The sequence below is a fragment of the Ochotona curzoniae genome, unplaced genomic scaffold (genome assembly GCF_017591425.1).
Source record: "Ochotona curzoniae isolate NIBS_2020 unplaced genomic scaffold, NIBS_Ocur_1.0 scaffold_4701, whole genome shotgun sequence".
In the NCBI taxonomy this organism is placed as follows: Eukaryota; Metazoa; Chordata; class Mammalia; order Lagomorpha; family Ochotonidae; genus Ochotona; species Ochotona curzoniae.
The window spans coordinates 51127989-51152471 of NW_024467122.1; the positions used below are offsets into that span (position 1 = coordinate 51127989).

Below are 24483 nucleotides of genomic sequence, written 5' to 3' on the forward strand. Positions count from 1 at the left end.
CTGGACTTCTTGTTATCCATGACCAGGATGCATTGATCTATAATGATAACTTTGACTATTTTAAAAAATGAGTTTATTTTCAATTTTTTTTTATTTGAAAGGCAGAGTGACAGAGATCTGTCATTGGCCAGTTCACTCCTGCAAATTCCCACAACATCTGAGCCAAACCAAAGGCAGGAGCATAAAACTCAAGCTGGGTCTCCTGCATGAATGGCAAGAACCTGGCTGCTTGAGCGGTGCATGACAGCAGAAAGCTGGAACCTGGAGCAGAGCAGCAGCTGGAACCCAGGCTCTCCCATGTGGGCTGCAGTTGTCTCAAGAGGTGTCTCAACCATGGCACCAAGTACCTGTTCCTGCAATGATGACTTCAACTAGTCATGAACAATGACAGGGAGAATGACACCTTGCAAATTCTTGGCAGGGATTCCCTCTGGAAGAGGGGTGCTACTGATGATTTTCCCCTGGTTTCTTTTCACTTGGCTCTCTCTTTTCAAATTGAATGAGCATGAATGATTTTGATAACCACTGGCTGGGGGCAAAGGAAACAGTGGTTCCTTCTGTCCCTAAAGTAACATAAACAGGGGACACCAAGGAGGAGAGGCTGAGAGTTTGGGGGTCATCAGGGGAGAATGGAGGATGAAGTGAGGGGAGAGTGGCAGGTTGCAGCAGGCAGAGGCCAGGGTTTACTGTTGGAGGGTGATAGTCATGTTTCCTAGTATCCTGGGGGCCTGCCCATGAGTGCCCACAGCCAGTGTTTGTTGAGTGACTGCATGTGTGTGCCGGGGTCTGCCCTCACCAGCTGGGGACAGTTGGAGGTCAATAACAGAGAAGGCTGGATAGGTCATTTCAGGCAGTGGCCCAGAGGGCACTGTAGTCTGCCCTTGCAGCATGTCCAGGCAGCTCTCTGCCCGCTAGGATCCCTGCAATGAGGGGACATGGGACACTTAACTCCAAAGGCACTGCTGAAAAAGGTGTCATGCTAGGCTTACTTTATGGTTGAGGGAGAAGGGCAGAAGGGACAGGGAGGATCCAGCCGTGCCACTGGCACCAAGACCCAGGGTAGTAGCTGGGAGCACAGAAGAGCTTGTTGGTGTAATAAGAAGAGCTGTGATGAATAGGGACGCCGTCACCATCCCTTGGCAAGGTGTACACCAAGAAGGCTTAGGGACTTAAGATAAAGAAATGGGACTTGCTGCAGTGACCAAAATGTCCTTGTAGCCCTTGATCTCCTTGACTTCATCGCTGCTGATGAGGACTTGCAGCTGGCGGGGTCCTGCCTTGATGGGATACAGGTCCAGCTGAATCTGGACAGTGTGTCCTGCTGCCAGTGTCCCAAGTCTGTGAATGAAATAGAGTCTATTAGCACTCTGAGTCACTGCTTGGGTGAGACACTGGATTCCCCTTTTCCCCTCCCCAGCATCGGCCTCCCCCTGGGAGGGTGGGAAAGTGAGGGCCAGGAGGTGCTGTCTAGATGACCGGGGAAGCCTCAGCACAGAACAGGTGCACAGGAGGTGTCACTTACTCCTCAGATAGTTGCCCATTAAGGAGGCCACTGCCCTCCAGCACCATCATGCAATTACTCAGAGCGACCGTGAGGGTGTTGGTGAGGGTGATGTGGACCCTCAGCATCTTGCCCACCTCGGCCCGTTCAGATGCCTATGAGGGGAGAAGACAAGTTTGATAGAAACAGCTCCCACCAACTGATTAGTAACCCTCCCATCCTCTTGGTAGCCACCAGAGCCCTCTGTATAGAGCTAACATACAGGTGGTAAAAAGAAATATGAGCTCGATCTTTGAGATCAGCACCTCGTACACCAACATTTTAACTGCAGTGTCAGCTCCATCCAGGGAGCTGGCTAAGAGGAACGCTGTGTTAAATAGGATCTGAGGACTGATTCAGTGGTGAATAGCACCTGACACAGGTGTGGTAGAAGGAAACTTCCCCATGAGGGTGTCAAGGGAAAAGTCATTAAAATACATCCAAGGAACAGACTCATGGCCACCTGCTCTGTTGCAGCCAGAGCTTTGCTTTTTGTCCTGGCTCAGCCCTGGGCTGTGTGAGCTCTTGCCATTCTGCTGTGACTCTACTGTGGCGGCTGCCCAGCTGGTCCTATTAGAAGCCAGGGTGAGCTTGCTGGTTTCTGATCTGGAACTGCTGACTCTCATTCCGGTGAAATATATGTGGTGAGGTGAGGGGATGGATGGGGTGTGCTGCTGATGGTACCCCTAGGTGCAGTGGTCTTGGCAGTGGACAAATGTTTGAGAATCAGAGGAGGCAGAGGGAGGTGAGGCTTCAGGGAAGGCAACTCCCAGTAATGGGAAATAGGCTAAACACTTGTCTCTTCCACTTACCTCCCTTCCCCTGCAACTCCTTCCTTGTGTACGGCCTCACCAGCCACTTGGGCATCTGAACTCGAATTCTCACTTTTCACATTTCCTCTCCTTACCACCTCTGGTTTATTAACTGTCACCTTTTGAATTTGACCTGGTGGTCTCTCAAACTTCTCTTCTACTTCCTCTGTCTCACACTGCGTTCCTAGTCCCTTTGCCTTGGCAGAGCTAGTCCATTCATGAAAATGCCTCCCTGTGCATCCTCTGCTGAATATCACCACCTCTGAGAAGCCTTCAGGCCCCACCCTGCTCCTTGCACAGAGCACAGAACAGTCCAAATGCTGTGCTTTCGTCATCGGACTGACGCCTGAGGCAGGGATACTGTGGCTGCTGCACCCATAGCCCTAAGGTAGTTGGGTCCAAGACACCTGTCCCCATCCTTGCCTCCATCTGACACCTTACCTCAATAGACAGGTGGGGAGGTTCCAGAGAGATATCTTTTAGCACCAGCATGGACCTCCCCGTCTCTTCAACCTCAGCAATGCCAGCCACGCGGATGAGCTTTTCATCAGTCAGTTTGTTCCTGTAACTGCTGTAGGGCAGCAGGAGCGGCCACCAGACCTCTAAGCATAGACAGAAATCATCCTGATCCAGGGAATGGGAGCAGGTGAGGGGAGGGCAAGGGCACGGGTGAAGCTGGCTTCCTCTTTTTTCTTTTCTTTGAAGCTAGCTTTCCCTTCCCTTCCCTTCCCTTCCCTTCCCTTCCCTTCCCTTCCCTTCCCTTCCCTTCCCTTCCCTTCCCTTCCCTTCCCTTCCCTTCCCTTCCCTTCCCTTCCCTTCCCTTCCCTTCCTTCTTTCATTCCTTTGTTTCTTTTTATTTTGTAACAGCCAATAAGTGTGAATCTGTGTGTGTGTGTGTGTGTGTGTGTGTGTATCTATGAGGGAGAGAGAGCATGCCTACTCTGAAACATGTACAAAATGCCCCCCGAGCTCCCTGCCCTGTCTCACCTGGTGAGTGAGATGGCTTCAGTCACAGCAGGTGACATTCAAATCATCCTCCAATGGTAGCTATCCTTCCAGGCACAACTGTGTATTTGTGTGACCTGGCTTGGGCCAGCCCAGCTTTGCTCAGGACCCCAAGGACTCCCCTTACTGCAGGTGGCAGCTCAGGCCTATCTCCTACTCACCCTGCTCGATGTCCAGGTTCAAGTGCACTGTTTGCCTCCATAGAGGCCCCCAGGTGCCACCCCTGTGCAGCAGGGTCTGTGCACAGATGCGCACCATGAGGCCGATGGGACCCTGAGAGTGGGCTCTGTTTGGCACCCTCCGCACATGCAGCGTTAACAGCAAGTCCTGGCCCCACACGGGTGTCCTGGACAGGAGAAGCTGCAGCTGTGCTGGCTGGGACTCCAAGCCCCGGGACCCTAACAGATCTAGGAGGGGTGAAGAGGCCCTGTTGGGTCCCAGCATTTTCCGAGAAGCCTTCATGAACACAGCACGCTCCTCGGGAGAGCCTGGTGGGGCAGAGGGATGGGAAAGCCGTTGGTCCAGAGGGGTAGGGGAAATGGAAGCTGCCTAGGGCTGACTTCAACCCTTGCCTGAATCTCTTGTGGACATCCCTCATGGAGCTGCCCAAAATGTTGGGCAAAGGAAGTTGTCATAAGTGGCACCATCATGATTGTGATAATCGCCAGAGGCTTCTTACTTCCCACCACATCCTCCCTATTGTTCACAGTTTGAACTCATTCACACCTCCCTTGGAGGAGCTGTTACCCAATTTCACAGCAGGCACAGTGATGGGGAGATTATGTCTAGGCTCACAGAGCCAGAACCCAGTAGAGCCACGGGCCAATCTCAAGCAGCCTGGCCCTGCCTCTTCTCTCTCTCTGGGGATGGCCACTGCTTTCCATAGACCCAGAACCCTACTCCTTCTCTCTTGGCTGCCACCTCTACTGCTGGGATGTGGGAAATCTGTGTTGTGACCCTGGAAGAGAGCCACCAGCTAAAGGACAGGGCATCCTGTTGCATTTGAGTTTCAGATAGAGCATACTGTTTTTAAGAAAATATCTGTTTATGAGACCGGTGTTGTGGCATAACAGATTAATCTGCTGCCTGTGATGCCAGCATCCCATGTGGGCATCAGTTCAAGTCCCGGTGGCTCCACTTCCAGTCCAGCTCCCTAATAATGTACCTGGGAAAGCAGTGGAGGGTGGTCCAAGTACTTGTGCCCCTGCACCCACATGGGAGACCCAGACTTAACTCCTGGCTCCTGGATTTGGCTTAGCCCAGCCCTGACTGTTGCAGTCATCTAGAGAGTGAACCAGTGGATGGAAGATGGAACCTCTCTCTCTCAACTCTGCCTTTCAAATAAATACAAAAATCTATTTATCTGAAATTCTCTCAAATTAAATTTTACCCAAGCACCCTATTTTTATTTGCTAAGTCTGACAGCCTGCCCAAGAGCCCTAGGTCCTAGCTCTGAGAAGTCACCCTGCGTGTCTCCCACACCAGGTGATGAGGTGGCAGTGACTTTCACCTGGAGGGGTTGAGGGGAGTGGAGGCAGCCTAACAGAGTCCACCCTTGCCTCCCTCTGCCACCCCCAGGGCCAGACGCACCTTCTGGATACTTGTAGGATCCCGTGATGACCTGGCGCTGGTCTGAGCCAACCATCTTGGTGCTGATCTCCTTCCCGATAGAGTAGCTGTCGTGGGCCAGGACTTCCTGGGGCTGGCCAGCCCTGCACAGCCAAACCACCTCATCGGCGTTCACCTCGGCATACACAAAGGGGGTGTCGTAGGCCAGGTGCACCTCCCCTTCCCTGATGGCCTTTACAGAGGCTGGGCCGCAGCAGAATAGCCCTGTGGGCACAGCATGCATAGTGGAACAAAGCCACTGACAGGTGGCCAGGGCCAGCTGGCTGGGGGCATGGGAGGGCAGTGGCTCTTCTGAGCTCACCCACTCTGATTCGTTCGTTACGTGCACCAGATGCTCTGGGTGGCAGTGGTTAGTGTCACAGTCCCTCCCCGCAAGAAAGTGACAGCCCCCTGATACATCCAGGTGACCCCAAGGTCAAGGCCCTCCTGCTCCTACAGGTGATTTTTGTCCTTAGCCTCCCCACAGGCCCTGGAACCCGCTGCCACGCACCACTGCTGGTTTGCTGGGGAGTGGGGTCCAGAACCTGCCACCCATTGTATCCTGGTGGGAGATCCTTCCGGATCATCCAGCATTCGTTCCACACGTGGAAATTCCTGCAGGAGACAGTAAAGGAGTAACACCTTACATGCTGAGCCTGACCCAGCACCAGACACCATACTGAGTGCTTTTAGAGAATTGTTTCTTATTTTGCTTTGTCTTTGGAAGTAATTTTAAACCTGCATTAAAGCCAAACGAGTAATATACAGAATACCCACAGATCCAATTAATTTTTGGTTAATCTCCATTTGTTGTCTTTCAGTAGACATGCGGGGGTATATAATAGTTGCTCCCCCCCCACCATTTGTAGAGGATATAAGATCCCCAGGGGGTGCCAGAAACCACAGATACTATTTAATTTACTACGGAGAAGATGAAAAGCCACAATAAAATAATCATAACAATATGCTAAAATGGATGTTATGTGAACATGATCTGTCCTTCAAGACACTGTATCTTACTGTGCTTTCACCCTTTCAGTTAAAGGGAGCACTGTGTGGCTTCTCTCTGTGTGTCCCAGATACCAGCTTTACTACTATTAGAAAAGACAGGCAGCCCTTTGGCACAGTGGGATGCCCACATGCCCTGTCAGAGCATCGGGTTCGAGTCCTGATGGATCCACTTCTGCTCTGGCTTCCTGCGGATGCATCCTGGGAGGAGGGCGATGATGGCTCAGGTACATAGGACCCTGCCACTCTCACAGGAGATCAGGAGGGAATTCCTGGCTCCTGGTTGTTGCAGATATTTGGGGAGTGAACCAGCAGATGGAAGATCTCTGTCTCTCTCTGTCACCCTGTCTTGCAAATTAAAAATGAAAACAGATAGTTTAAAATTTTTAGTTAAATTAAAATTTTTTTAATTCAAAAAAAATAAAGGTTAGTTGAACACAAGTGCCCAATATTGTTAGTTCATGTAATAGTCAGGATGGCAACTGAGTGGATAATGGGTAGTTAGCATATATAGTTCCATCTGATCAGCTTTTTAAAATTATTTTTTATTGAGAAGTAAGATACACAGAGAGGAAGAGAGATAGGAAGATCTTCCATCTGTTAATTCACTCTCTAAGTGGCCACAACGGCTGGAGCTGTGCCCATCCAAAGCCAGGAGCCAGGAGCCTCTTCCAGGTTTCCCATGTGGATGCAGGGTCCCAAGTTTTTGGGCCGTCCTCGACTGCTTTCCCAGGTCACAAGCAGGGAGCTGGATGGGAAGCAGGGCTGCTGGGATTAGAACCAGCGCCCATATGGGATCCCAGCACATGCAAAGTGAGACTTTAGCCACTAGACTACCGTGCCAGGCCCTGCCGATCTCTTTAGAGTCAGAACCATCTCCTGGGCTGAGGTGGTGGTGGTTATTCTCCAAGCATTCACAGCAGTGCATAAGACAGTACCACTCTGTGAGCCACAGACCCGGATCTGTTCTCCATGGTGTCCCTTACCATATTTTGTCTCGTTTCTGAGTTGACAACATCTCTGCATTTGCGTCATAGTAGGTGTCAATGGTCAAGTTCCCATCCACATTGTGTGCAGAACGGAAATTGGAAACAACACGGGTTGGAACACCTAAGCATCTCATTACTGAAGAGAAGACAAGGAGGGGAGACTCCCTGAGTCCATGTCAAGCGTAACTCCTGGGTTTCCATGCATCGTTTATAACTTTGCAGCTGGTAGAGGAAAAGAAGCCAAGGTCCACAGTCCACATCCGTGCCTCTTTCTTTCCAGAGCACCCACCCAGACCCAGAACCCTGCTGTGCACCTGCATCACCCCTCACCAGGGGTGAGAAATCACATAAGAATCACTTAACAATGCACAGTGAACCCAGCTCTTCATTTATGGCTTTTCCTGCTGCACAGCTTTCCAAGCAAAAAACAGAGGTGGCCACCTTCAATGAGGCAGCAGCGCCTTCTTGTGGCATCCCAGGGCAGTGCCGCAAAGGCTTTGTTAAGCTGAGACTACTGTGTGAGAATGGTAGTCTCCACACATGCCTAAAGCCAGATGGAATGAAGCCGAGAGCCAGCTGTGATCTTGGGGACACAGTTTCCCACCTCTGCTGCTTATTCTGCCCTTCTCTTTGCCAGGAGGAGCAGACAGAGCCCGCTGGACTGCTGGGAAAATAACATTTTGAATAGAAAAAGGACCAAATCTTTAGCTTCCATTCACTGAAAAGCCTACCCAAGGGGCACCTGTTAACAGTGCCCTGTGCCCTCCCAGCACAGCTGCAAGCTTTCCACATACTTTTGTGGGGTCAGAGAGTCAGACCTAGGCTGCTGGGGCCCAGGTTGTTGAGAACAGTCTTTCCTGCTCAGGGGCCCCAGAACTCCAAGGTCTGGGAGAGGCTCAGGGTTCATCAGGGCAGCGAGACTGTGAATCTGGTTCTGTCTGATTCCAGGACCTCCAGATCGAAGCCTTCATTAGGAGCACTGGGTGGCAGAGCAGCCTCAGCTCCATCTCACTACATGTGCCACTGGATTTGAACACTTGGCTTCAAACCTCTGCTGTCTGCAGCACCTCTGTGTCCTGCCAGGCTATACCACCTTTTGGAGAGAAACCCAGAACCCTGGTGTCAGCCTATCTCTGTCCTCCTCACCCTATGCTCCCCACCTCTCCAGCTTAGAGATAAGTCGCAAGTGTTGAAGGAGCAATGTAGTAGACAGGGTGGCCCAAGGGGAGGTCTCCTGGCCCCTCCCAGGCACCTCCATGCTCTTTGCCCTCCCACCACCTCCACAGAGCATCTCAGCAGCAGCTAGACAGAGAATTGCAGCTAACAGAGGAGGGTACACAAAACATTGATGTTGCTTAAGGGTAAAGAGCAAAGGAGCAAACCTCGATCCACAACTCTTCTAGAATCTCTCAGAGAAGCACTTGAGAGCTGCTAGCACTGCCTAAGGGTGAGGTCGAGCTAACCCATGTCACCTGTTTATACCTGCAGCCTCCTCCTACCCGTTACCAACTCCAAGCCCCTGCTGAGCCAAGGAGCCTAAACTAATTGCAAAAAAGAAGCGGCTGCCCTTTGCTTTGGAGCTGTGAACTCCTCTACCTGGGGAATAATCTGCTTGTCCCCGTGGTGGAGGCTGGGGTAATTTCAACAGGTGACTGCCGGTCACATCGATATGGGCACCTAGAGATGATATCGTGTGCTGGCTCCCTGCTGGGTGTACTTATCGTGTCTCTGGTGCTCCCAGTCTCTCAAAGCTGGGAACACCAAGGTCTGAGGTCAGAGGTGAACGTGTCAATTGCAGAAGCGACTTTCCACTCACCAGTGCACATGACAGAGGCAAAGACCCAACACTGTCCGTATTTGACTGGCTGCCCGGCCCTGGCCGACCACTGCTTCAGGATAGCCACGCTGCCATTCCACTCCAGAGGGCTGATTCCCTGCGAGTAGTCCTCACCCCAGTTGCCCTGCAGCACGCCACTGTCATCATTGCTGTTGATCTGCAGGGAAGGGTTTGGGAGCAGGACAGGCAGGAACATTCACACAGCCCTGGCCTGAGCCAGGTCACTGCCCAAGGTGGAAGGGGCAGGAGTGTCTGTGCTTACCATGGCACTCACCACCCTGCACACGTACACCACATCACTTCGCTGGGAACAGTCTTGGGATGGATTCCTTAAGCAATGCAGGCTTCTGTCCAGGATCTCAAAGCAGATGTCAAGGATGCCCTCTTCGAACTGCCCAGAGATTTCAAAGGAGAAAACAAAAAAGAGAGAGAAAGAAGAGCAACAAGGTCCCAAGTTCCAAAACTGGAAGTCACTAATGGACCAACCTGCTTTTAACACAAGGTCCTGGCTTCCTAGAGCTTAAACATCAAACTGGGCAGGTCTTGGATTTGCAGTTCTGAGAAACTGAATCATGTGCCTGCCACAGAAAATACACACAGTATTCAGGGCAGGAGAGAGGCAGGGAGACCGATGAACCACTCTGAGGATTTGGGAGTCGGTGGATTTGAAGGAGGAGGTGGACAGGAAGATGGAAGAGTGAGGACCCGTTGCCCTGAGGCCTGTGCCTGTGATAGGTGCCCAGGATTTAGCCTCCTCTCTGGGGTCTTATGGGAGCAATGAAACATCAGTTGGGCAAATATGACTATGTATGGGACCCAGTATTGGAGGGAACAGAGAAGATGGGGGGATATTGATATCAGGTAGAGCAGGAGTGGGCATTTGGCATAGCAGGAATACCTGGCTCCGTTCCTGATTGAGGCACCCTGCACACTCTGAGAGGCAGCGGGTGATGACTCAAGTACTTGGGTCCTTGACACCCCCCATGGGAGACCTGGACCAAGTTCTTAGCTCCTGGCTTTAGCCTGGCTTAACTCTGATTGTTGCAAGCATTTGGGGAATGAATCAATGGATGTGATCGCTCTCTCACCAATGTGCTTTCTCTCTGTCTCTGAGTTTCAAATAAATAAAAGTGTAAAAATCAGGTGGGTAAGCTTAGAGCTAACTCTGTGATCACCAGACAAAGCCAGTGTAGGCTCATGACCTGTGCTTACAATGTATGTTTGTCATATGCAGCAGTTCTTTCAGCTGGCAAATATACCAGTATTAACTCAGTGTCCAAAGCTTCCACAAGTTGCTCCAGATGAGAGAGAGGAAATGTGCTTTTTTGTTTTAGCAGGGCTGCTGCCTCCCTCCTGGAGTTTGTGGATAAGACTGGTGAGCAGGGGAGGAAGTGAGAAGCTACTCTTGCAGCGGTTTGGGGTTGAGAGTAGAGAAGCTGCCTTGAGTCCCAGTCTTACCCTGTATACTGGGTGCTGATGGTATTTGAGAATTACTCTTCGTTTTTGCCAGTTGAGATATTGAATTACTGTGTGTAAATGTGCAGTCATTGTCTTGGAGAGCTCTCATCTGAAGCATTCCTAGGGCATAGTAGCTATGATCAACTTCCAATGACTACAGGGTAGTCTCTGGGGTAGAGTAAATGGGTGGATATGGATCACCAGTGAGCAAACTCTTCCTGTAAAGGACCAGAGAGTAAGTACCCCTATTTTAGCCTCAGCAGACCTTTGTGGGTCTTATTAATCAACTCTGCTAGTCTGGCTCAAATGTAATCACAGACAGTATCCAAATGAATGGGCAAGGCTGTGTTCCAAACAAAATTTTATTTGTGGATTCTAAAATTCAAATTCCATGCCGTTTCTTTTACATGTCACAAGGGATTTGTGACATGGGACATGTTTGACCCATGGTCATTGTCAGCAAATCCTGAATATATAGTGAGATGCAACAAGACGCACTAAAAATTGATCATGGCTGAGGCACAAATGGGTTCCTGGAGGTTCATTACAGCAGCCTATCTATTTTGACTATGTTCTAAGTCTTTTCATCATAAAATCTTAAAAACTAAAAAGGAGGGAAGGACATTGTGGTCCTGCATTCTGCGTGGGAGTGTTTGGTTTGAGTTCTGGCTCTGATTCTGACCCAGCTTCCTGCTGTTGCACTGGGAAGCAGCAGTGATTCCAGTGCTCAGGCCTGCCACTCATGGGAGACTCAGACACAGATGGATGTCCTGGCTTCTGGCTTTGACTTGGCATAGGTGTGTGTGTTTGGATAGTGAACCAAGATATGAAAGTTCTCTTTCTCTCTCTCCACCTTTCAAGTAGATGAAAATAAATAAATAAACCTTTTTGAAAACTGAAAAGGAAAAGCATCTCCCTCCCCTGGACAGGCTTGTCTCAACCCCTTCGGACCTGGGCCTGGGTCAGATACCTTTCATAAGCTGGTAGAGTTGTCCATGAGACAGTTTTAAGGGCCCACCCAGGCCCACCTTCAGGTGAGGGTGTTACCTGCCCGTAGTTCCAAGGCCAGGAGCTGACAGATCTTTCATGGCCCTTGTAGACAAAGCCATAGTCCCGCATGATGTACTCCTGCAGCAGGGTTTCACTTGGGAGGTAGACATCATCCTCTGAGTCGGTGAGAGCAGCGGACAGAATACCACGGCAAACCAGAAAACAGAGTAACAACATTAAACACAGTCACCACAGCATCTTTCTGCAAGACAGGAGGAGCCAGGAGTGGGTTAATGGCAATGGAAATAGCCTGGCCGCCCCGGAGGCCAACTCAGCGTTGTTCTAGAGGCTGGCAGTACAAGGTATACTCTTAAAAAGTCATGACTGCCTTTTCCTGACAGTAAAAGAGACAAGCTAATCACAGGGATTTGGAAAATTGAGATGGACATGAAGAAGATGCTGGAAATAATCACTCGTTTCTGCCACCTGGAGAGATTTGCCATGGCCTTTTTGTGTATTCTGGCCCCTTGCTCTTTCTCTGAACACAGAAGGGAACTTCAAATGTTTCATGGAATATGATATTTTAAAATCAGTTTATTTTGGGACCATCCCCTTTTTTTTTGGTCAAAATATACATTTTTCCAAAAGCATTTTGAAGGCTCCTGTGTGGATTTCAATACAATTTTTTTTTGCACCCAAAGAAACTCAGGTTTCAATTCCATTTTGCATAATCCTTTGAAGTTACCCTTGCAGGTGTCATACAATGAGGGTGATGGCATATTCTGTTTTCTGAGCGGCTAGTTCACTAAATGTCAGAAATGTTTCCATCATACAATTAAAAAATTGTATCAATGATTTTTAGTGAGAGCATGGGGTCATGAACTACACAGATACACAGCAATATGTCACCTGGACTTTCTCAGAAGACCTGGAAGGCATCCCCAGGGACAGTCAGTCAGCATTACCGCCCAGCAGAAAGTCCTACCTGCGCTCCAGGGGTTAAAAAGCAGGGTGAAGGTCCCCAGCGGGACAGCCACGCTATGGCCTTGACTCTGAGCCATCTCTATCTTCAGGGTGTAATGGCCAATAACTGCGTTGGCTGGGGAGAAAAGGGAGACCTGGAGAAAGTTGGAGTCCACGGCGAAGTCAGAAGCACTCCAGCCCTTCCTGCCTCGGGCCTGCATGAGTGGGAATGTGGCTCGGGTTCCCAGCAGCTCTGTGGGTTCAGGTCCTGGGTAGGAGAGAATGACCCCCCCAAAGTGAAGCTAGAAGTCTGTGTGGCATTTGACTCCTGATATGGGCGAATTGTGAAGGACTGTACCCTTCTCCCTCTGCTTGTGCGTCTTGTTGCTCATGTTGCTGCCTTGTCCACTGCTTTATTTTTCAGTCCCACACTTCATGTAATAGGATCTCCCTGCAGGGAATGGCTATCCCTGAGCAAGCCACTAAAGATTTCTTTGTTAAAAATTCTGTGATGTGGAGATTCTTGTAAGAATCCACCTGAAAGTCTTATTAGGGGAATTGAGTGAGGTCATGAGTGTGAAGCTTTAGCAATGCACTTGTAAATGTGAGGGTCAGCTGTTTGGCCAACAGTGTGTGCAGTTGACCAAACTTTTCCCCAATGGCACTAACAGGATACTAAGTGGGAGAGTTTTGCGGGGTGGAAAGGGGTCCCAATGGATGAGAAAGGAGGGGCAGGAGGCTTGTAAGTGAACTCAGTCAAGACCCTCACTCTGAGGGAAAGCTGCGGAGCCTGAAGCAGGTGAACTTACCAATCTCAACCACAAAGGTGACGTGATCAGAGTAGGGCTGGAAGGGTCGGTGGAAGCCCAGCCGGATGTGGAAGAGCTGTCCACGGCGCACGATGAGCCGCCCCAGACCCATCTCCTGTGTGTGGTGCTCCTTGTTGTTCTGGGAGCTCTGAAGGTCCACAGATGTGAGCTTCAAGGCTGCCACTGGGGTGGAGGAGAGCAGATCACTCCCCGCTTGCAACTACTGGGACTCAAACATCCCCAGCACCTCCTTAAGATTTATTTATTTGAGTGACAGAGAATGACACGAGGAGAGAGAGATTGATTTCCAATTTGCTGGTTCACTCCCCAAATAGCCACAGTGACTGGAGCTGGTCCAAGCCAAAGTCAAAGAGCAAGGAACTCTTTCTGGGTCTCCCACATATTCAGCAAGGGCCCAAGCCCTTCGATCATCTTCCCTTTCCTAGGAGCATTACCAGGGAGCTGGATCACAAGTAGAGCAGCCTGGACTCACATAACACTGTGATGTCCTGACTCTTCTCCATGCTGTGCACCAACTCTGTCTTCACTTGAGATTCCTGTCCAGTTTGTAGCCTTCTGGTCACTCTGTCCCCTCTCCTAGTTTCACAACTCCGTCTCAGAAGGCAGTTCAGCAGGCTCTGGCCTGGGGCTTGAAGACTCTCCATTCTGGTGACGTCTGACTTTGGGGTCGTGGAGACCCAGTGCTGGATTGGGGCTCCAGAAAATGAATCCATCCCAGATAACTGAAATTTAACTCTTGACATACCATCACAAACTCTACATTGACAATCCTCCTAGACTCATTCAACAACCCTACTGACAGAGTAAGCACATTAGAACTTTGCATGAATGAACCAGTGAGCAGACTGGACCTCAGCTAACAGAGTCAGTCCCAGCATTAGGATATGGAGGAGGCTCAGGTTTAGATGTCACTTATTTCTGGTTGCTCAGCTGAGTTCCAGGTATGTAAGGAAAGCACTGCTGGCTCCTGGAATGTGTATGCCTAGTGGATAGGTATGAAACTCACAGAACCACAGGTGAGTGGGCAGGCTCTGGAGGGACACGGCCCTGAGTCTACCACCTAGGCGAGGAGTCCTCAGTGTCCCTTAGACTAAGTGTCCTTGTTGGGAAAACAGTGGTCATTCTGTTTCTCCAACACAAGGCTCATGAAAGGTTGTACTCTTAGAGGAGTATCAAGAACACAGGTTCTGGTTGCATTCACTTTGCTATTTTTGCTGATGATGTGTATGTGACTTTGTCAGATAAAATCCATGAAGTGTTGCTTGCCTAGGGGTAGATAAATCGATCTATCCCTGTGGTTCCCAGCTAGAAGATACTGCCCCCCTGGAGGACATTCATCAATGTCTGGAGACTTTGGCGTGATGGGGAGAAGCAGACCCCACCACCAAGGAGGGTCAAGCCTGAGATGTGGCTACACAGTATACTGGAGGGAGAAGTCTGGTGGGTTTGCAGCCAGAGAGTATGTCCTTTATGCTTTGAATGTCCACGTGGGTTTTGTGTTTTTACTTCTCCTCTCCCTATTTGTCTCAATTTCTGGAACCCTAATTCTTCACCCAGATTTTTTGCCTGGTTGGCTCTGGATCATTGGGACTGTCTTCCATGTCTTCCTCCAAGGCATTCATGGAGGATAGGTGGTTTTAAGCTTTAGGACTTTCCCTGCAGACCTTGTGGGCTATCACCAGGCCCTCCCTGCAGGTTAACGCCGATACATTATAGAGGATGTTGTTCCATCAGCTGTGAGCACCTCTAACTCTTTAAATGGGGAAACTGAATTCAATGCTTGTAGAAATTCTTTCACAGTCTGAAATCAAATCCGGCTTTCATAGCTTGATCTTTCTCATAACTTCGCCAAAGATTTTGACTGCCAATAGACTATGCACAGAGGTCTCTCGATTCTCCCCTTCTCCCACTCCTAGAAAATCTCTCCCCAAGGTCACTTCATCACAGGAAAATTACTGGATAAAACACAGTGTTTCAGCCTCTTGATATGATTTGGGATTTCAATAGCTGTGTAACTGGCACCAGAAAATTCAAGGAGATATCTAAGAAAAGTGTCTTTGTGATATTCAATGGCATATTTTAAACTTCAAGTCCAAGCCATTAGTAGTTTCTGAAATCAACTTAGAAAGAAGTGGCCAAGTTTAAGGAAAATGAAAGAAGTTACAATGCGCTGCCTAGCAAGAGCCAGGATATTTTCCTGTGCAACTGGGGGGTCAGAGTCAAGAGAGTGGGAATTGGATCAGCATTGTTGTGCAAAGGGCTAGGCTGTCTATGGTGCTGGCATCCCACATAGGCACTGGTTCAAGTTCTGGATGCTCTACTTCCCTTCCAGCTCCCTGATAGTTGTACCTGGGACAACAGTGGAAGATGGCCTAAGTACTTGGGCCCCTACCACCTATGTGAAAGAACTGGAAGTTTCCTCCTGGCCTTTGTGGACATTTGGGAGGTGGACCAGCAAAAGGAAGATCTCTCTTCTTCTTTCTATATCTCTTTCAAATTGACAGAAAAATTCTTTTTTAAAAAAAAATTGTTAGCAAGTGAACTAGATCATTCTGGAAGCAGGCTGTTTCATTTGTACCAGAATCATGGAGTGTTCCGAGGAAACCTGTGCTTCCTGTAGGGAACACCCAGTAGCTGGAAGCCCACCAGGAAGTGGCCAGGAAGAATGTACGGGAGCCCTCTTAGCCCCTCCATCTTGGGAGTGGATACGGGGCTGCTATTTCTTTCGTGGCTGCCTTTTGCTGGTCAAGATAGAGCTGGGAAGGGAGTTAACTGGATTTCTCCTTTGCCCAGGCTTTGCTGGGTTTGGGAAGAGAAGAGAGCATGGGAGTAGGCAAGGAACAGGAATAAGGAAGTCTCTTCCTCCTCATGGCTAAGGTGGCTGTGCAGGGAGAAAACTCCTGGGATACTCTGGGTTTTCTTGCTCCTTCTACTTAACATGCTTAGGCAACCGGGTTCACTCAAGGGCTTTTCACAACGAGGAAACAGTGACTTAACAGAGTGAAAGGAAGGGCTTTGAGGGAGCAAAGAACGCCAAGAAGATCTGGTAAAAGTTCAGCAAAGCAGCCAATGGAGTACAAACAATTAGTAAAAGCCCGCGCCCACACAGCCCTCTCTCTGCCTTGGCGTCAGGCCCGCAGAGCCAAGGACATGAGTAAGAGGAGAGGGAAGCCTCCGCCATCAACAGACTTCTGGCCTGAGTTTGACTAATATAAAGACAGTGGTATAAAAGGATCAAAATAAATCCCAGTGTATTAGCAGCCTTTGAAAATTGTGGAGACAGACAGTCTCTCTGCAGCAAGTTCAGGACAGCTGAGACAAAAATCCGAGCCGGTCCTGCCCTCCCCGGCACCCCAAACTCTTCTCGGCTCAGAGGCGAACTCTGTATGGGGTATCCTTGGCCACTGAGCCCCACGCCCCTCCTTCTGCCCCCAGGATGCTTAGCTGTCAGTGCTTTCTCTCCAGCACTGAAGGGCGCTTAGAATCAGTTCCATGGAAGCAGAAGTTGCCACTGTCTTCTTGAAGCCAGATTGCCCTTGGTGGGAGTGGAGCTCAAGTGCAAGTAACCGTGGCTAGTGTTTTTATTGGAGACCTATAAGCCAGGCACTGTTTGAGGCACCCTCGTGTGTGGAACTCTGTACATTTAGGTTCTCATAACCACTGTGAAATGTTGTTACTGTTGGAGGTTGGTGGCCAGAACTGGAATTCAAGCCATGTCTATGGCTCCAGTACGGCATTGTCCTCTCTGCCCCCGTACCCCATGGGGCTCAATGATGTGCCTGAGGGAGGAGCGCCTCACAGCAGCAGGCCAGAGGAAAGGATAAGTATTGAGAAGGGACTTGGCCCCAAACCATGACACTGGTACTTGAGTGAGGGTACTCACCCTTGATGAGAGATTAAAACTGTCCTCCTTTCTGAGGACTATTTATTAGTGTTTACTGCAAAAGAAGAGAAAGCCTTAAAACATTAATACCTTGGTCCCCCAAAATGCTGCTTCTAGGAGGTGTTTCCAAGAAAATCATTTGTGCACAAAAACATAAGCCTAAGGTTGTTCTGTTCACTCAAATATCCTACCATAAACCTGGGATATGTAAATGTCATTTCTCTCATTTGTCCTGAGCGACAAAGAAGACACCAACAGCAGTAGCAATGAGAAAAAAAAAAAAAAGTCAAGTGGGAGAAAATTCACCAGATATTAAAAACTAAAATAGAAAAGATTTTAAAACAAAATATAACTTATCCTTAGGTGGGTGGTAAAATTACGGGACATTTTTATTTTATATTTATTTTATTTTGTTTACCTTGGTGTCTTCCAACCTTGTGCTTAGCAGCTGTTTCCCTTTGTGTTTAGAGAACAGTGTTATTTTGATTAAAGGCAAGTTTGTGAACAGGGCTGTCAGAATACATGCTGTGCTTTAGCATGAATTTAGCTGTGTTGTGTAGACCACACTGGAGAGGTAAAAATGAAAGAGTGGGAGGCCAGTGAATGCCATCACAATAACCAAGGCCAAGGACTAATGGGGACTTGAACATGGGTGCCAAAAAAAGGAAAAGAGGGACCCTCCCGTTTTGTATGGGAAACACCAACCTTATGTCTTTTTCTTTTTCTCAATATTATTATTGGGTTAGAAAATTGATCTTAGCCAAAAGGCTGAGAAGTGATAGGGTTTAGGAACTTTTGCAAGTACTTCATTATTTTTCATTTCTCCCCCGAAAACACCTGAGAGGTATATCTGTGTGTAAACGCATGAGGAAGATACCTCTGTGTTAAGATTGCTAGCTTCTGTGCACAGAATAGTGTATGTAAGAATAAAAATGTGTGATTAAGCATTCAACTCCAGATTCCTTAGCCAAAGATCCACAGCTCATCATAATGTGGTCCCAACATGTGTATGCAATTCTTCTCCCCATAACCCGTAAATAATCTTCAAAAAGTTCATGGAAAATATGTATTATGGGTCTGGCGCGGTAGTCTAGCAGCTAAAGTCCTCGCCTTGAACATGCCGGAATCCTATATGGGCACCGGTTCTGATCCCAGCAGCCCTGTTTCCATCCAGCTCCCTGCTTGTGGCCTGGGAAAGCAGTTGAGGACAGCCCAAGACTTTGGGACCCTGCACCCGTGTAGGAGACCTGGAGGAGGAGAGCTCCTGGCTCCTGGCTTCAGATCAGCACAACTCCAGCCGTTGCGGCCACTTGGGTAGTAAATCATCAGATGGAAGATCTTCCTCTCTGTATATCTGACTTTACAATAAAAATAAATAAATGTTAAAAAGAAGAAAATAATGTATTATGAAAAAAACTGTGCAGGGATTTTAAAAAATTGTTTCAACTAATAAGCATTGGATTCTGTTTTCCATGAACGATGTGAAGTCCCCTCACAAGTGGCCTCCAAATGATGATGCCCAGCTCCACAGCTTTAAAGCCCCTGACCCTTCCTGATCTTTTTGTGTCTTCATTTGCCTGTATCTATTTTTCAAGGAAAACCCAACATCTACTTTGTCTGTGAAAATCCTTCCAAGCATTTCAGAACAAGGGAATTTCTTAACAGTTAAAATAGTAAATTTATATCTGGCTAATGTTTACTGAATGTTATTAAGGTTTTATATGCATTTCCTCCTTCTATCCCTACTATTCATTAAGATAGTATCAATTCCACATTGTAGGTGAGTAGGAATATGAGCAATCTAAGTTAGATAACTCCTTCAGTGTCTCCTCCCTAGGAAGCAGCGAAAGTGGCATTTAAACCTAACCAGCTTGACTACAGTTCCTAGCTCTTAAGCTCTGGAGAGGGGCATGGGTCTGAAGGATTCCAAACCTTCTTCTAATGAAAATCTAATGGATGTCCTAAGAGGGTCCACTGGGCAGAAGAGCCAGGCAGGGGTCTCTTAGACTACTGTTTAGAATGCAGTGAAAACCACAGTTGCATCTCAGCCTCCTCATCCCCAAATGCTAGAATGGGCCAAAGTACACAGCAGAACAGAACCAGCTTCGGGTCCCTGCCTGGTCTCTCCCTGCTCTGCAGTTCCTCAGACTCTGACTAGTGATTTTTCAGTTCATGACTTACTGTTGTGCTAATTCCTTGAGACATTATTTTCATTTGATGGTATATACACAATGACCCATAATGGTGCCCAGCAATTCCAGCAGCCCCTAGCAGTACAGAGGTGTTTTCAGGCTGGCTGCACAGCTTAAGTCAATTTTGCTTCAACTGCAAGAAAGGATTACTGCTCATAATACATAAAAGGGGAAACAAATGTTAAGAAGAGAGTCCTACTGTAATCACAGAAATTCTAGCAAACGCAGTAATGAGAGCCATTCAAACACATTTTAAAGTGACAATGGGGTTGGCATTGCGATGCAGCAAGTCAAACTTCCACTTATTTTGCAGTAGCCCAAACAGGAATCCAGACTTGAGTCCCAGCTGCTCTGCTTTCAATCCAGCTCCCTGCTAATATGCCTGGGAAAACAGTTGCTTCTGCCCCAAGGACTTGGGTCCCTGACACACAGTTAGGAGACCAGAGTGGAAATCCTGGCTCTTGGCCTCAGCCTAGCCCAGCCCTGGCTATTATAGGTGTTTGGGCAGTGCCACAGCAGACAGAACTACACCTATTCTCTGTGTTAATCTGCCTTTCACACCATTAAATACGTCTAAGAAAAATAGTAACAATAACCTCTTTTGTTGAGAGTATATGGAAATGGACCATGTCATATACTGATAGTGAAAGTATAAATTTATGGCAGACATTTTAGGGGGAAAAATGTGGCTGAAAGCCATCAAAAGTGGATATTGCTTTTCCCCCTGAAAAAAAAAAAACATTAAGAATCAAAAGACAAAACAGGTTGAGGCACCTCCAAAACTATAGGCCAAGGACATGGGAGACTTGACTGCTGCCAAGGATGACTCAGAGAAGAAACTCTGACCCTGTGCAGCTGAACACTGCCTTCCCACTCAGTCCCAAACTCTATCCATCCTATAATGTATGTACTAAGAACCATGGTTTTTATTAAAATGGAATATCTCCACTCTATAGATAGATCACTGTGTTCTCACTCCTCAGCTCCTTCCTTTCCCAAGATTTCTTTGTTTTGTTGGGGTTTTGTTTGTTTGTTTTTAATCCACTTGAGAGCCAGAGTTAGAGAGAGAGAGACTGATATTCTGTATACTGGTTCACTCTTCAAATGACCACAGCAGCCAAGGCTGGACCACACCTGAAGCCAAGAGCCAGGAGCCACCTTTGGGTCTTTCACTGGCAGGTCAGGGCCCAAGCACTTGAGCCACCCTTCACTGCCTCCTCAGGCACATTATCAGGGAGTTGGATCAGAAGTGGAACAGCTGGGACTCACTAAGCCATGATGCTGGTCCCAATAGTTCTTTGTTTTTTGTGTCTTTTCCACTTCTCTTTCTGAAAACTAAAGTGCATTCCTTAATTGTTCCAATCCCTTACTTATAAAACAGTATGCTACCCTGCTTGCATCAATTCAAATTCTCAGCAAACAACTGACATAATCCTCCACTTAGAATCTTTGTCTTTAAAAACATTTGCATTTTATTTGAGAGAGATTGATCTTCTACCCTCTGCTTCACTTCCCAACAATAGCCAAGGCTAAACCAGGCTGAAGTCAAGAGTTTGGAACTCCATCCAGATCTCCCACATCCCCCCACTTGGAGAGCAGGAACCCAAATACTTATGCCATCCTTGACTGCCTTCCCAGGATGCTAATGAGCAGGGGGACTCGGATCAGGTGGTTTGTTATGGAACGCAGACATTTCAAGCAGCACCTTCACCGTGGGCCCAACACCTACTGAGGTTAGGGGTTTGAAATCTGTGAGGCCTGGGTACATAAATTCAGAGCTCCTTGGATTTGTGTCTCCTGGGCTGCAGTTCAAAGCAAAGTCAAATTTTTCTGTTGTTTGCTTGATTTATGCCTCAGTTTCTCTTAGTGGTTGACAGATCCAACAGTTGCACTTTTAGAAATCTTTCCTATGAAAAAATATTTGCACCTGCATGCAAAGTTATATCAAAGAGGGCATCCACTGGAATATTGCTTATTAGAAATAATCTAAGTGCCCATCAATAAGGGATAGTCACAAACCAAGTAATTCAATCAATGTATCGTATAAATTGTGCTTATGTGCCCAGGATGGAAAACTAAATCATTATGAGTTTTTGGAGGCCTCCATGTGAAGATTTATGACATATACGATTAAGCTGTTCAAAAAAGCAAATCACCAAATAATGTCTATTATCTCATTTGTGAAACCATTTCACATAAATTAGTTTTATCTCGAAGTAGTGATAAACCTGTTGATGAGCTTTCCCATAGGGATGGAGCAGGCTCTTCAAAGCATTTATGGAAAATAAAATTAGGGCCTGGCGGTGTGGCCTAGCGGCTAAAGTCCTCACCCTGAACACACCAGGATCCCATATGGGCGCTGGTTCTGATCCTGGCAGCTCCACTTCCCATCCAGCTCCCTGCTTGTGGCCTGGGAAAGCAGTTGAGGACGGCCCAAAGCTTTGGGACCCTGCACCCATATGGGAGACCTGGAGGAGGTTCCTGGCTCCTGGCTTCAGATCGGCATAGCACTGGCCGTTGCGCTCACTTGGGCAGTGAATCATCAGATGGAAGACCTTCCTCTTTGTCTCTCCTCTTCTCTATATATCTGACTTTCCAATAAAAATAAGTAAGTCCTTAAAAAAAAGAAAATTAAGATAATTTTATTTTGATATAAAAAATTTGAAATCTGTGCACATCAGAAGACTTTAGAAAATGCATACTATGAGAAAGCTATGCATGGGTTTCAAAAATATTTGCATTAAAGTAAGCAACTTTTCTATTTTTTAAAGACTTATTTTCATTTATTTGAGCAGAGATCTTCTGTTGGCTGACCCGTTTCCTAAATGGCTGCAATGGCCAGGGATGGGCCACACCAAAACCAGGATCCTGGAACTCCATCTGGGTCTCCTGTGTGAGTGCAGGCGCACTTGGGCCATCTTCTGTTGTTTTCCCAGGTACATTAGCATGGAGCTGGATTGGAAGTGGAGCAGCTGGGATTAGAACTGGCACTCTATGTGGGATGTTCCTTTCACAGGCAGCTGCTTATCATGTGGCATCATGACACTGGCACCAATAAACTTATCCTTTCATTCCATTTTCCCATGAGATTTTTGAAGTTCCTCATATGTATAAATAGGACTGCTTGAGCTTTTTGTTCGTTCTGATGTAGACACTTTTTGCTTTTCAGAACAAGCATATATTACTCTGTATTATTTATATGATTAAAGTATACCACTTTAAAAGATCATGTCTTATTTTTAGTCTTATTATCTAACACATGAGAAAAGCTCTTGATCCTTCTCAAACTCTAGCTTATATGCTAAAAACTATTTACCTCTCTAATCTCTACTAGGATCTATGAAACACAATTTATAGAAATAAATAATTCAGGTGTAGTGTCCTCCCCTGGCAGGCCTGCTGGTCCTGTCAGGGTGTCTGGGCCTTGGGGAAGGGCCCTGTTCTAGCTCCCAGATGTGGAAAAGCAGGGACCCTCAAGGCATCTAAGAAAGAACCTGGACTCATGGGTAGGAACAGCTGCTCTCAACAGGGTGGGAACTGTGAGCCAGGAGAGAAGCTGGAGTTGAGGAGGGCTGGAGTCTGAGCAGGATCACACCACAGTTCCAGGGTCAGCTACAGACATCCCCCCGTGCACCCCACACCAAGCACCTCAGACTTCCCCAGGCAGCTCTAGTTCCCGAGCTGAAGAAAAGATTGTTCACAGCATCCGGAAAGAAAAGGAGTGGTTATGTTATCTGTGCCCCAAAGCCTGAAAGAAGGTGGAGAAACAGGAGAGAAGTTGGAAGATGCAGTAAACCAGCAGCTGTCACTTCAGGCTCTTCTGCCTCCTCTGTTCACCTTCTACCCTGCTTGACTTAGTCCTCTGAAAAGTGAAATAAACTCCCAGCACTCACCCTGATCCATCTCCTGCCTTCTGGTGTCAGTCCAAGGCCTTCACTAGTCAGCATTGAACTTCCAGACCTAATTGCCTTCCTGAGCATTCACAGACGTCATACTAGAACCTTCCTTCCATCCCAGAGTTGGGTGGGGCTGTCACTTCCTCCTCCTCCCAACGCCTCTCAAGTTTCCCCGTTGTTCCAGGTGCATTTTAGTTTAAGGAACAAGGACCATTAATTAGGCCCTTAGGATTTTTGCTGAGGGATTTGCCCTCCTTTTGAAGCTGGGAAAGATTCCTCAGGAACTGGAAGGCCAAGCCTGGGTTGAGCCTGTTACTTTGCGTTTTGGTCACTTTGGTCCATTCTCACACAGCTCAGCTTGGCATAGCCCAGTGTCTACATGCTGAGTTGAGGATGAGTAAGGAGCAGAGTGGTGCAGAGAAGGTCATGGATAGTCATGGAAAAGGGCTTGTACAGCTCTTAGCATCAGGAAAGCTTTGGAATGTCTAGGAACATCAGGCACATGCAACTGGAGATTTATAAAGCTGTCAATGGGAAATGAACTTGACTGCATTTCCAATGATAAGGGGGCTGAAATGCCCATGATGTGTGATGTTTAACTGGAAGGGAAAATAGGATACAGTGCAAATGTCATTTACACAGCTGGACCCGTCCTTAAAAAACATAGACATAAAAATGTAAGAACTTGTGATGGTCTCATAGTAGAGAGACTGCAAAAGATTGTGATTTCCTTTTTCATTTTTTACTGAATCAAAGAATCTGCAGTGGGTATGAAGGTTTTTTTTTTTTTTTATCATGAAAGGAAGTTTTTGTTGTTGTTAGAGAAAGAGAACCAGCATTGTGGTGCAGCAGATTAAACCACTACCTGTGACACCAGCATTCCTTACGAGTGCAAGTTTTAGTCCCAGCTGCTCCGCTTTCCATCCAGCTCGCTGATAATGCACCTGGAAAAGCAGCAGCAGATGACCCAGTGTGCCCCTGCACTCATGTGAGAGTCCAGGGTGGAATTTCAGGACCCTGATTTTGAACTGGTCATTGTGGCCATTTGGAGAGTAAACCAGTGTATAGAAAAATATTTTTCTCTTTCAACACTGCTTTTCAAATACATTAAATAAATCCTTAAAAATAAAAAGAGAAAAGGAATAAAAAATGACAGGATATGTGAACAGTGTTTATGTGTTTACCAGAATCACAGTTTAAAGAGAGAAGTAGAAATATGCATCCAACATTCCAGAGGAAGAATTTAGTGTGGTCAAAGAGTTAAATGGCACAGAGAAAACAGAAATATTCTTGTAAAAGATATTTAAAAGTGCCTAGTTCCTCAGGCTAATCTCTCTGATTCATCCCAGATGCCTACAACTATTATAACCAAAATTTCGGTCACATCCCCAGCCTTTTTAACTGTGTGTATTTGTGAAATATTCCTTAGCCAGGCATGTTAAATCCCTCATTACCAAGTTTTTACTGAGTAC

The 24483-nt window shown here is 47.4% G+C and overlaps 1 protein-coding gene across 1 annotated transcript; it reads right to left on the minus strand.

The window, feature by feature from the left end:
- Positions 1–1169: 1169 nt before the first annotated feature.
- TGM7 (transglutaminase 7) lies at positions 1170–23018 on the minus strand. Its single transcript, XM_040968443.1, has 13 exons — positions 23009–23018; positions 13020–13202; positions 12233–12478; positions 11305–11423; positions 9062–9190; positions 8779–8956; positions 6960–7098; positions 5477–5580; positions 4948–5190; positions 3519–3845; positions 2794–2954; positions 1523–1656; positions 1170–1338 (listed from the first exon to the last, which is right to left on the minus strand). Exons 1-13 carry the CDS (start codon positions 23016–23018, stop codon positions 1170–1172), a joined length of 2142 nt encoding a protein of 713 aa, XP_040824377.1.
- Between the last annotated feature and the right edge of the window lie 1465 nt (positions 23019–24483).

What these genes read in the sequence shown, in the direction of transcription:
- TGM7 (XM_040968443.1), bottom strand. An exon ending in GAACCTGGACATCGAGCAGG is followed by an intron (nt 2,955 to 3,518) that starts GTGAGTAGGAGA and finishes GTCTATGCTTAG; the next exon opens with AGGTCTGGTGGCCGCTCCTG. An exon ending in CTCCCCACCTGTCTATTGAG is followed by an intron (nt 1,657 to 2,793) that starts GTAAGGTGTCAG and finishes CTCCCCTCATAG; the next exon opens with GCATCTGAACGGGCCGAGGT.